This window comes from Pholcus phalangioides, unplaced genomic scaffold (assembly GCF_987345545.1).
Source record: "Pholcus phalangioides strain wild (caught in Gottingen) unplaced genomic scaffold, Ppha-v1.0 ptg000004l_1, whole genome shotgun sequence".
Classification (NCBI taxonomy): domain Eukaryota; kingdom Metazoa; phylum Arthropoda; class Arachnida; order Araneae; family Pholcidae; genus Pholcus; species Pholcus phalangioides.
The window spans coordinates 10000001-10013564 of NW_028301597.1; the positions used below are offsets into that span (position 1 = coordinate 10000001).

At 38.2% G+C, this 13564-nt stretch overlaps 1 protein-coding gene across 6 annotated transcripts in view; it reads right to left on the bottom strand.

Moving 5' to 3' along the window:
* Positions 1-13564, bottom strand: part of LOC149086522 (uncharacterized) — a 211156-nt gene that overhangs the window by 188045 nt on the left and 9547 nt on the right. For all 6 annotated transcript variants that reach the window (XM_089255984.1, XM_089255983.1, XM_089255979.1 and 3 more), the window contains exon 2: positions 290-468. In XM_089255984.1, coding sequence (XP_089112110.1) covers positions 290-328 — 39 coding nt within the window. In that variant the 5' untranslated portion in view covers positions 329-468. The remainder of the gene's footprint in view (positions 1-289; positions 469-13564) is intronic.

The following is a 13564-nucleotide window of genomic DNA, read 5'->3' on the forward strand; positions in this document are numbered from 1 at the left end:
AATTATAAAAAAAATTGAGTGAGCTTTTAAATAAACCTTCAAAAATATGCATTTATACTCAAAATTCTTTGATTTTATGCATTTATATGTATTAATGCTAAAAAAGGCCAAAACATGCAAAAGCATATGCACATTTATTTAAAGCAATGCATTTGCATATAATCCGGGCTCTAGTGATTATGGTTTCTTGCGGTTGTAACACAAATTAACAAAATGATTGATGTCATTTATTACAATTAAAACTAATTAGATTCATATAACTTTCACCAAACATGGAAAAAAAACTTACTTCGAAAGGTTGATTTATTAATTTTGGCATTCTTCTCATTGATACTTCATATAGTTGGAAGGTACAGACGTAAATAAATTTTGCAAAATCGTACTTTCCTTGATTTTCGATATTTTACAGAATATTTGCTGCTAAAGAAAGGCTGCTGCATGCACCATGACAAAATTACCAATGAAGTTCTAAATACAACAAAGAAAAAATGTATTGTTAGAAATAAAATATATCAAGAAAAATAATAGATTTAACTATGTTATTCCATATATATGTAGGGCGATTCGCTACCATGTATACAAACTTCTGAGAGGAGTATATGACTTAAAGATGAATCGGAATTGCATAGCAAAAGCAGGGTCAGAAATGTATTCATCACATGATAGAGAGCATTGTTAACACTTTTCAATAGTTTAAAAAATGGTTTTTAAAAGATACCCATAATTCTATGACAGTAATTTAAAATTCAGTGAAAAGGGAAAATCAGTTAACACAGTTTAAACACATTGAATCACATAAAAAGGGAAATTCTGTGATATCTTCTCATTTGACAAAATGAACCATGCTGGACCATTGTCTTATATCAGTGGTTCCCAAATCATAAGTCGTGCCCCCACGGGGGTTTGTGTTAATAATATGGGAAGGGGGTGTCTGAATGAAATGGGGAAAATGAATAAAAATGTGAGCAAATTTACAAAATAAAAATGCTTGATAAGAAAATAATTTCAATCTTTCTCAACCTTTGGAGATGCATGATGATGATGCCAATACTCAATACGCAGGTGATCATGAAATTAGCCAAAATTTTTGAACATTTTTTCTCCCCGGTCCCTTTCTATTCACATTCCAATTTCTGACAAGTAGACACTGTTTTTGAACTTTTTCATCAATAGATTTTTAAAATTTGTTTGAACCAATTTTAATTTCTTAAGGAAATGTCCTTCTTCTGACTGTCCCCAGCCTATTTTTCCAATTTCAAAATTATAGCATTCAATTTTACAATAAAAATGTAGTCTTATTTTTAATAATATATATTTTTTAAGACCAATATACTTTCATGTATTATCTTTTTTTATAGTTTTCAATATTTTGTATTTTCTTATATTTAATAGTTTATCGAGAAATGAAAATTTTAACGTTATTTTTTTCCCATTCGCGACATTTCGAAAACATAATTGGCAACTGTAATGTGCAACTTGAACCAATAAAATTTTGTGCCGAGAAGGTTGAGAAAAATCTCCTTTTTAAACCAATTAATTATTCATGAATAAGATTTATTCCGGGGAAAAAGGTGGAATTTTCTTATCATATATAAATATGATTTGTTTTCCTTATCTCTGTGATGAAATTCTCTACAAAATGCAAATATTTACTTTTGAATAGCTTGAAAAAGTGTTGTTCTGAACAAATCGGCAAAACCGTCTGTATGAGTGAAAATTAAAATAGATTTATGAAAATTTCTTCTCATAGAAACAAAAAAACTTGGATTTATATGTTTTCTTTAATCGTGTTGAAATTGACTGCAAAATGCACATTACCAATTTTTAACACTTGGAACAGTTTCAAAAAAAAAAAAAGAGAGACAAATATCCCTTTCTTAGAGGACTGAAAATTAAAAATCTTGACATATTTATGGAATTTTCTTCTTAATGCGATCAAAACACATAAATATAGATTTGTTTCCTTTGTTGGTGGTGAAAGTCTCTACAAAATGCACTTTAGTACTTTTGAAAAAATTGACAGGAAACCCCCCTCCCCTTTCCAGAAGTGAAAATGAAAAAAGATCAAATAAGTAGTTATGTCATTTTCTTCCTAATGCAAATGAATAACATAGTTTTCTTCATTAATGATCAAATTCTCTACAAAATAGGCTACACATTACTGGTTTAAAATAGCTGGAAAATAGTTTTTAAAAAAAAAAAAAATAACAATCCTTAGAAAAGTGAAAATTCAAGCAGATGGGTGAAATTTTTTTCTCATACAAACGAAATACATATGGATTTGTTTCTTTAATTTGAGATACAATTTTCTACAGAAAGCATATAACAACTTTTCAATAGCTTGAAAAAAGTTGTTTTGAAGAAATCAACAGAACTTACACTCGAAGTAAAATTAAAATAGATTTATTGAAATTTCTCCTCACAGTAACCAAACACTTGAATTAATATTTCGCTGCCGTCAAAGAACATGTCAGCACATCCATGACTGTCATCAGAGAGGATGTGGCCACCATGATGGGAGACAAAGCCGTTGCAATAGCCTCGGTGAAAGAGGATGCCGCCATCTAGCGTGAAGGATGGAATAAGCACTGCCGTCACTGGGGTGAAAGAAAAACCATCTCAAGAGATGAACGCGGTCAATGAGAAGCTCCCAAAAAGATACAGGAGATCGCAAAATGTTTTTTTCAATCAATGCGACATTTAAACTCTTACCGATTAGAAAATTCGAAATTCAAAAAGATGTGCGGATTTTTCCAGATTCAAAAATAAGGCCTAAATATGGTTGTGTTTCCTCTATTCGTCATAAAATTCTCTACAAAATAAACATGAAAAGCCCTTACAGGTGTGAAAATTAAAAATTCAAACACATGTGTGGAATTTTACCCTGATTCAAACTGAAAGAGTAAATACGGTTCCTTTTTCTCTTTCCACCATGAAATTCCCTACACAATAAACATAAAATATTTCAAATAGCTTGAATAACTATTCAAACAGTTAAGTGGAATTTTCCCAATTCAAAGTGAAGAACTAAATATGGTTGTGTTTCCACTATCCATCACAAAATTCTGTACAGAATAAACATGAAAAATTTCAAATAGCTTGAATAACTAGCTTGAATTATTTTTAAAAAATCCACAGGACACCCTTCCTTAAAGGTTTGAAAATTAAAAATTCTAACGTATTGTGGAATTTTCACTAGATTCAAACTGAAAGCCTAAATATTGTTACGAACTACACTGGTGTAAGAAATTAAGAGAATTTGCAGACTTGATCGATTATCTCTAGAATTAATGTACCGATTTTAATGAAATTTGATATGTACATACATTGATACAATACAAAACAAATAACCATTCAATAATTGTAATACACAAGCATGATCGTGCATAACCCTCGTTGGAGTCGAAAGGTATGAAACAGTGGTTGCAAAATAAACAAAAAAATGGGTTAATAGATGGGTTAATAGGGGGTATGGTCCCCTCTTACAGATATACAGGTCTCGCAGCGTGATTTCATACTTGAAATAATGCAGTTTATCATTTCCTGTGGCAATCAGTCCCACTCGTTCAGCAACGCTGTTTTCATTCCCTGGATGGTTCCCGGAGGGGGGTTGCGAGTTGCAATTGTCCTCCCCAGAGCATCCCAGACATGCTCTATAGGATTAAGGTCTGGAGATCTGGCTGGCCAATCCATCCGGCGAATATCCTCACTCTCTAGAAAATCGTCGAGCAGAAGAGCTCTATGTGGCCTCGCGTTATCGTCCATTAAAATGAAGTCAGGGCCAACTGCACCCCTGAAAATGCGAACATAGGGCTCCAAGACCTCATCCCTATACCTCACACCAGTCACAGTGCCTCTTTCAAAGACATGGAGAGGTGTGCGGCCATCCAACATGATGCCTGCCCGGACCATTAAACCTCCTCCGCCATAATGGTCGATTTTGTGGACATTGGAGGGTAGGTAGCGGGTCCCTGGTTCTCTCCATATGAACGTACGGCGAGAATCTGTGCTTAGGCTGAACCGGGACTCATCAGTGAAGAGAACGGTCGCCCATTGATCCATACTCCAATTTCTATGCTCTCTGCACCATGATAAATGGATTCTCCTGTCCGTAGAAGTGAGCGGGACGCAAACAGCAGGTCTTCTTGCAAACAACCCTCTCTCATGAAGTCTTTTGGAAACAGTCGCCCTTAATACACAGGTTCCTATGGCTGCATACAAGTCACGAGAGAGCTGAGAAGCTGTAGCACTCCTGTTACGCCTCGCTATAATCGACAAATGGTGATCTTCTCTGGCCGTCGTGGCTCTTGGACGACTTTGCCCAGTCTTTTTCTCGATCGATCCGGTATCCTGGAACTGTTTCCATAAGTTGCACACGACGCTGGGCGTTAAATTGAACTCTCTACAAATCTGGACTTGAGATTGGCCTGCTTCTAGCCTCCCCACAATTTGCCACCTCATTCCATCATCTGAACGTTGGTAGTTACTCCTTTTTACTGTTACAATTTGAAATTAACCGATTGCTGCAAAATAACACCAAGAAATTCACAGAGGTGTGCTGCGAGCGAAACGAGTCTTAACTTACGCACGCTTATAAAGCCTGTTTCTCTACTGGCTCCGCACACACGTATATGCTTACGTATTTGACGTACAACATTTGCATTTTTGTCTAGAAGCAGTGGTTTTACATTCAGTTCAGTTCATGAAATTTGATAAAATATGCAAATTCTCTTAATTTATTTCACCAGTGTATGAATGACAGATAGCGCAATTCTTTATCGTAAATTTTGTTGGTAACGAGAGTCGATACCGGTCTCAGTTTATCAGAGATTGATGTGATTGTGAGAACATTCCAGAAGGTCCCGCCCTTCCAGACAGTAGTTCCCATACCTCTATATGGTGGTGCCGCCGACTTGGAAACTGTAAAATAGAATTTTGTAGAACCTTCTTTTTCACAAAGTTTCCACCAGGGTTATAAATAGAGAGGCAATCACAGGAGAGAGATGTTAGGGATAGACTGAAAAGTCAGTTGTGATTGAATGTTAACAGAAAGTTGTTAGCTCTCTGATTAGCTTGTAAATACTTGTAAATTGCTGTTCTGTAAATAAATCTGTATGTCCGTCGAACCACTTTTTGTTTTGCAATCTCGAAGTCTCGTGAAAAACTATCCGGAACAATATGGTTTTGTTTCCTGTACACATCATGAAATTCTCTACAAAATAAACAAAAAATTTTAAATAGCTGAAAAAATATTTCTTTGAAAAATTCAACAGGACCCTCCCTTACAGGTGCGAAAATTAAATATTCAAACAGATGTATAGAATTTTCCCGATTCAAACAGAAGGCCTAAATATGGTGTTGTTTTCTCTATCCTGACGCTGAATGTAGTCAGAATATATAATACACTGCTCAAAACAATTAGGGGAGCAAGCAAAAAAGTGAAGAAAACCGTGCGAGACAGCCACGTATTGGCATACAATGGATAGTACACGCGTATCAATGCGCAATACAGAAAAAAAACGTAAAAAAATTTGGAATTAAGCTTTAATTCTTTGAAAATATGGAAAAAACATGAAAAGATGATTTAGGGCAACAATTTGGTTACATGTAAACGATAAAAAAAAGTACTGTTTAGACATGATGCATGAGTTTTAATAGGGCGTGTAGTCTCCTCGAACAGCTAAGACTGCTGCACACATGTTTGCCACGGATGCGATGAGGTTATCGATCAGACTTTGGGGAATACTGTTCCACCCCTCAAGAAGTGCAATCTGCAAGTCTCGGACAGTAACAATGCGTCGTCCGAGCATGTCCCAAACATGCTCGTCAGGAGAGCACGCTGGCCATTCCATACGCTATATTGTTTCAGCTTCAAGCATGTTCTCCACCAGACGAGCTCTATGCGGTCGGGCATTATCATCCTGGAAAACAAAGGAATCTCTAATGGCTCCAGCGTTAGGGATGACATGAGGTCGCAGTATCTCGTCTGCATACCTTCGGGCCGTCAAAGTGCCATTCCGAATGATATGCAGGTCTGTACGTCCACCTATGCTGATTCCACCCCATACCATCCAACCAGCTTGTCTGTATTGTGACCTTTCACGAATGAATGCAGGGTTATTTCGAGTGCCCCTGTTCCTCCATACCAGAACACGTCGGGTGTCACACTCCAGACTGAGTCGGGACTCGTCTGTAAAAAGCACTTGGCTCCAATCATGTTGCTCCCAATCTCGATGTTCAGCAGCCCATCTTCTTCGGGCCGCACGGTGGCGTGGAGTCAACGGAATGCAGACCATTGGCCTAAGTGCATAGAGCCCTCCCTCATGAAGCCGATTACGTACTGTTTGGCTGGACACCCTTCGTCCTGTTGCCAAGAGCAACCGTCTTTGCAGCTGCGTAGCATTCTCTGTTCTGTTTCGACGGGCTGTTAACCGTACATACCGGTCATCAGTTGCTGTAGTGGTGCGTGGCCGACCTTGCCCTGGTCGACGTCTAACATTTCCTGTTTCTTGGAATCGATTCCACAGCCTTGCAACAACACTTCTGGCGACTCCAACAGCGTCCGCGACACTACGTTGTGTTTGCCCGGATTCCAGTCTGCCTATAACACGCCATGCCATGGATTCCAGTAAATCAGGTTGTTGAGACATCCTCAAGTCACCTTGTCTCAAAAAAAAATACTGCGCAATCGAATTTCACAGTTACGGCAGTAAAACAGACGTTTCTGCAACATCCCGATTTCTGCCCTTATCTCCTTTTTCTGGTTTTTGATGTCATGAACTTTGATTTGCATATGAAGTTTTCTTCTTCCGTTTCCTGCTAGGCTTTAAATTATGGATGATTCATTTTATGTTACTTATCGGTATACATCTTTGCGTAAAACCATGTGGTCCCCTAATTGTTTTGAGCAGTGCATATTAAAAACAAGAACCATTTATTACTGTATAATTAGCTAGGAGTACAACGACATGTTTACATATGAGAAGTACAAGTAAAAACGAAACTTTAGACAAGGTTCGCACAGATTAACAGGGTTGCGCGATCTACAAGGATTAAGATGCACTACAGAAAGAACTATACACATAAGAAGCAGTATGAGGAGGGTGCGCTATCTATACAGACTATGATGCACTACACCTCTATTTGTCATGAAACTGTTATTTCACAAAACAACAAAATAGATAACAAGAAATTTATTCATACGAAGGTGGTACAACCTTGCTGCTCCCGGGTAGCAAGACCAATGAATTCTTTTCTTCCTCCCCGCAAGCTCACACTTTCTCTTAACGATCGCAGTGCCACAGTACCCCTCCCCCCCAGTGTGGATCTTCTCACCAACTAATTATTGGCAACAAAAGAAAAAAATTAATTATATGTATACATATACACACACACACACGAGCGGAATTATACATTCACTTATAAAATGAGGCGATTTGAGGGATGACTTGCCCTGCCGTAACAAGTCACAATGGGTTCACTGTTTGTACTGTCATTGTAGTTGCAATGTGCGCTGGTTTCACTCCTGCAATGTTCACACATACGTTTCTTCCTTTGCATTTGATGGTGATAGTGTTATTGTGCCTTGCGACCATTTCATAGGGGCCTTCATATGGGCACTGCAACGGCTTCCTGACAGTATTGTTGCAAAGGAAAACGTGATCGGAATGATCAAGTTCTTTATGAATGAATGTTTTGAATTCATTACAGCGAGACACTGGGACAGGTCGAACTTTCAAAAAGTGTTGTCGTAACTCAGTGAGCAACTTTCTCATTGACATCTATATTGGAAGCTGAGAAGAACTCACCAGGGAGTTTGATAGGTTCACCATATACCAGTTGAGATGTGGATCATTCCAGTTCTTGCTTGTATGCCGCTCTTAGTCCTAGAAGAACAATTGGCAATACTGCCACCCAATTTGTTGAGGAATGGCACTTGAACGCTGCTTTAAGGACGCAATGATACCTTTCAATGGCACCATTCGCTTCCGGATAGTATGGAGTGGTACGATTTTGTTTGATTCCAAGTAGTTTGCCAAGAGATCGGAACGGAATATATCACTCTGAAATCATTGGCATTGATGGAAAATCACTTCTGGCACTCCAAACCATGCAACCCAAGTATGTATGAAAGCCTTAGCAACAGTCTCAGCAGTAATATCTGCTACAGGAATAGCTTCGGGCCATCTTGAAAAGCGATCTATTCAAGTGAGGCAGTATCGAAAATTTCTGATAATGGAAGCAGGCCCACTATGTTGATGTGCAAGTGACTAAATCGTCAGGATGAAAATACGAACTGTCCAATATGAGGGCTGATATGATGAATTTTTTACCTCTGACAGGCGATGCATGTTTGGCCATACATATCCGTCTATCATTTTAACAGTGGATTTAACACCTGAATGTGCAGGTTGATGAATAATTTTGAGCACTTCAAAAAGATATTGTTTAGGGCTATACGGCCGTGATTTAGACGTTGAGGTATAGAAAAAAGGTTGTGTTTTTCCAGATGGAGAAGAGAGCTGTTGAAGAACAAGTGAAGATGGTATATTTCCGTCAAGCAACTGCTTAAGTCATTCCTTTGTGATTTGGTGATAAGGTCTTAATTCATGGAAGAAGGAAAAAGTAGGTCAAATCCTGCTCATGAGAGAGAGCATCCGCTACCACATTGCTTTTTCCCTTGATATGAAGAATATCAGTTATAAACTGAGCAATTAGATTTAATTGATTAATTTGTCTAGGAGAAAGCTTGTCTGCTTTCTGATTAAAAACTAACACCAACGGCCTATGATCTGTGTGTGTGTGAAAACAGTGAAAGGTTTACCCTTCAGTAAATATCAGAAGTGAATGATCGATGCAAAAATTGCCAAGAGTTTGCAGTCATAAGCACTGTATTGCTTTTCTGTCTCAGTCAGTTTGCGGGAAAAAAACTTGAGTGGCTGCCAGCTATCATTAACGTGTTGTTGCACCGGTGAGCCGATAGCTATGCTGCTGGCATCTGTCACGAGTGCAATTGGGGAATAGGGCCTCGAATGCGTCAAAAGAACTGCTTTTCTAACAGCGAGTTTTGTCTCATTGAAAGCTTTAATGAGATCTGGTGTACATGTTATAGGTGTTTTGTCGTGACGTGTGCAATTTCGAAGTACTAGATGCAGTGGAAATTGTGTGGCAACCACTTTTGGAAAAAAGTGATGGTAAAAATTGACTATGCCGACAAATCGGCTAAATTCTACCTTATTCTTCTGTCTTGGGTAAGAGTCAATAGCATCGACCTTTGTTGATAGCGATTTAATGCCCTGTGAGTTGACTTTATTGCCTAGGAACTCGATTGAACCACATGCGAACATGCATTTGTCAATATTGATTTTTATTCCGTGTTGACAGACATTTCAAGACCTCACACACACGAGAAACGTGCTCAAGATTTGAAGATGCAATTAATGTATCGTCTAGATAAGGGAAACAGAATGGAAGTCCTCGCTATATTCTGTCTATATAGCGCTGAAATGTTTGCGCTGCATTTCGCAATCCAAAACTGAGGATGTTAAATTCAGAGTCCACAAGGGGTGACAAGAGCAGTTTTTGATACATCGAAAGCAGACAATTGTATTTGATGATAAGCGCATTTCAAGTCTATGGTAGAGAAGATGCACTTATCGTGCAGATCCATAATGAAATCTATAATATTCCAAATGCTATATCTGTCAGAAACTGCCTCCACGAACTGTCAGATTTTTTTCACCATGTGGAAAGGACTGGACCACTGACTATTTGAAGGGCGACATACAGGGCCGCAAATAGATACTTTGTCATCTGGGGCAAGCCAGCATTTTGGCACCCGTTGCAATGTAGAAGTAGTAGTTAAAGGGTGAATTCGGCGTCCCCTTTTGGTTCAGCACCCGGGGCACCAGACCCACCTGCTCTCCCCCTTAGTTGCGGCCCTGGCGAAATATACCCAAGCTGTGGTGGTCGAGTGGTTATAGTGCCGGACTCGTGATGCGAGGATCCGGGTTCGAACCCCACAGTGGTGGTCGGCTGAAGTTGGTTTTCTGTGGTTCCCAACTTCAAGGTGCAAATGCGAGCCGATCTCCCCGTTAAAAAGTCTCGCCACAGAGAGCAACAGTCCTACAACGGTAAATCATTCAACCATAACACTTCACTCATAGTTAGTAAAACTGGGGGCAGATGACAGCACTACACATAACAAGCATTACACAGAAACAAACTTTACGTCAGGTTGCACTACACGTACACGCACATTCCCGCATGTACCGATTCGTTGGGGGGTTCCGCGGAGGGGGGGGGTGCATGTGTGGTGTAGCAGTAGTAGGTAGGGGCTCGGGGATCCATGATGTTCTTGAGTCAGCCACCTCGTTGGGCAATTTGCCTGTTGTGGCGTTGTATTTGTATTTGTATAATCATTTTATCGAAGTCAGCTTTGGCAGCTCAAAGCATCTCTGGGCCGAGTCAACAGGCTCTCATGTAAACCAGTACTCCTGTAGTTTCAATGTGATACACCGTTATGTGAGTTGTTTGCACTGGACTTAATGTTTCCTCCGCGCGTGAGCTCTTTATATTCTTGTAATAGATTGTGGAAAATTTCATGTCCACATGTCACAGTTACTGCAGGGGACACAGTTGGAGAAACAGTTGTTCCGGTTGTAGACCGCTCACCCCCATTGTTGACCAAAACTCGGTTTCCCAAATCCACCATGAGTCAGAATCTTTTGAGAAAATCGCTGCCGATTATTGGTTGAGATACATCAGCAATGGTAAAGACTCATTAAAACGGTTTTACTAATCAGAGACTTACTTTTATTATTTTCTTTCCATATGTTTTTATTGAAGAACCATTTACTAGATGTAGTACTAGATAGACCATACTTCTTCATATACTACATATTCCTTCCAAGTGTTTTCCATTGTGTTAGTACTTCGTTTCCCAGTGTTATTCCTGAAGCATTTGCAACTGGTCTGCTGGTGAGAAACAAGTACAATATATGAGTTTGTTCTTTCATTTCCAGTAGAATTTCTTTTGGTGGTGGTATCTTGCTTGCTAGCTGGCTGCGTGAATCATCTTTTCTTAATTTCTGAAAAAACGAAAGCCCCCCTCCCCTTCTCTCTTGAACGTAAAATGAAAATTTAGACAAAAAAAATCTGGATCTATGGAAGAGTGAAACTTGTGAAGAAATTAAATATGCTTAGTTACTTTTGGGGACGGTTGCAAAAAATATAATAAAACTAAATCTGTAAATATAAACAGTATTATTTGCAGAAAATCTTACAAATTTGTTTTTAATTTTCTTCTTTTTTTGTCATTTGCAAAATAATTATAAGAATCCTGATCGTAAAGGGGCAAAATCCTCTTTAAATTAAATTTACCTAAAAATCATAATCTCATGACCTTTCTTCATATACAGATTACTTTTAAGCATAATCTGAAAGTTAAATAAAACATATGGGAGAATCACGACTAAATAAAAACCATGCTGTGATTTGGTCTCTTGAATATTGTATAAACGGGTTCTCTCTCCACTATATTTCTTTTTTTCTTCTTTCCCCTCTCTTCGGATCTGAAGACCAAAGATGTCCAAATTTGAATGGTTTTGTGCTACTACACTGCTTATCTATATTGCTCTAAAATAGAATGTTTTAACCCCGGCATGTGATGACAACCCATTAACTTTAGATCCTTTCTACTCCCAGGGTTATATAACTAAATTTTTTTCACTTTAATGAGCATAAAAAAAAAAAAAAAAAAAAAAAAAAATCAAAGGTCATTTCCTTTGCCTCGGCCATCCTCCATCTGTTCTTTGTCTAACTTTTTACAAGAGCAAAAGACCTATTCCAGAGAAGTCAGTCCCAGGAAAACTTATCTTTTCAGTTAAACTTTTCTTTTCCTTCTTGGAAAAAAAAAAAAAAGATCAGTCATAAAAAATGAGCCTCGCAAATGACCAAATCTTTTTGTGAGAGTCTTTTCTTTGACTCCCATCATATTAGTAGGGTTTGAAGTTGAATCTGCTCCAACAAAACAAGATAAGGGCTTTGCCCCACCAGTAGTCATTTTTTATCTTCACTGGTGGGACAAATAGAATGGCTAGTCCCCACCAGTTAACATGTAAAAAAAAGGCTTGCTATAGAGTCAATTTGGTCGGCAGCCAAACTCTTCCTTCCCAACAACACCAATTGTGTGGAGGGAACGTTTGACTCCTACTTAATCGAATATGTATGGAGAAAAGAGCACAATTCATTTTATGAGTGACGACACATTCAAGACCTTCCTCACTATGATTGTACAAGTTTACCCACCCACGGAACGGAGAGGGATGTGAAGAAAAGAGATACATGAGGCGAGTGGGAAAAAATTCCTTTTTCGTCTTTGCAGGGTTACCAGAATATGTTTCCACTCCGTTTACACAGACAAAAATTATTTGACTGAAAAAACATTCATCCAGAGGTGAGCCTATCCGATTGAAAGAAATACTTAAAATAAGGATCTTAAATATGGCAAAAAAAATAATAAAAGAGGCATGTTGAATGTCACCAAAAATGTCACCATAACTCAACAAAATCACCATAGTGGAAAAATTGCCGATGGGAGGGAAAAGAAGGGGTTACTGGAATCGCAGTGAATTGAAATGTAGTTCAGGGGAAAAATGTTAAACAACACAATCATACGTGATGGAGGTAAAAACTATAGCCATATGATTTAATAACCTACGTTTTCATAATATAATTTATAAGTAATGAAAACTATCTCCATTCACGATATTAGTAAAGATCATAAATTCAAATATAAACTTCGTTGGAAAAAAGGAATAATTGTATACAAGTCAAAACGGCCAAAAGTACTTGAAACTAAGCAAATGTCCAGTAAAATACAGGGCAAATACGATCACTGGTGTTGTAAATTAATGGCCTGTCAAATTATTTTAGACATATTACTGCTCCTTGGTTACAGAAAAGATTGAGAAATGCTAGAATAAGGTAAAAGGGCGCCTCAGGTGGGAAAAGTTCGAAAATCCCCTGTGTTAGGCTATTCTGGGCAGCCGCAGATAAACAATGACAAAGCATAGGCGGAGGTAGACTTTCAAGTCTGGGGGCACGATGATTCCTGAGGGGAAATGTCAATTCATATGAACACAAATACATTAGATCAGTCGGCTTCTTTATGCTGGGGTGATTTTTTGAGAAAAACATTTGGGGTCGTTAAAGTATTACGTAAGCAAATTCTTAGCCATTTTTTACCTCTCCCCCCTTGTCAGCAAAATTTCGTCAACAGCTCTGCCCCTCTGAAACCTAACGCATATTGGTGGGTTCAGAGGCGTACACAGGAGGGAGGCATGGGGGGGGGAGCTGAAACATATTCTCGTGCACCCCTACCACGATCAAAAAGCTATTTTTTTAATGCAAAAAAATATTTTTTTTAATTGAAATTTCGGAATAAAATACCTTTATATGTTATTATAATCAATTTCTGTTAATTTCAATGTTATTTGAAGGCTATGAACTCAAAATTTATCTTTAATAAATTCATTGCGACCTACCCTCTAAGCCATATAAT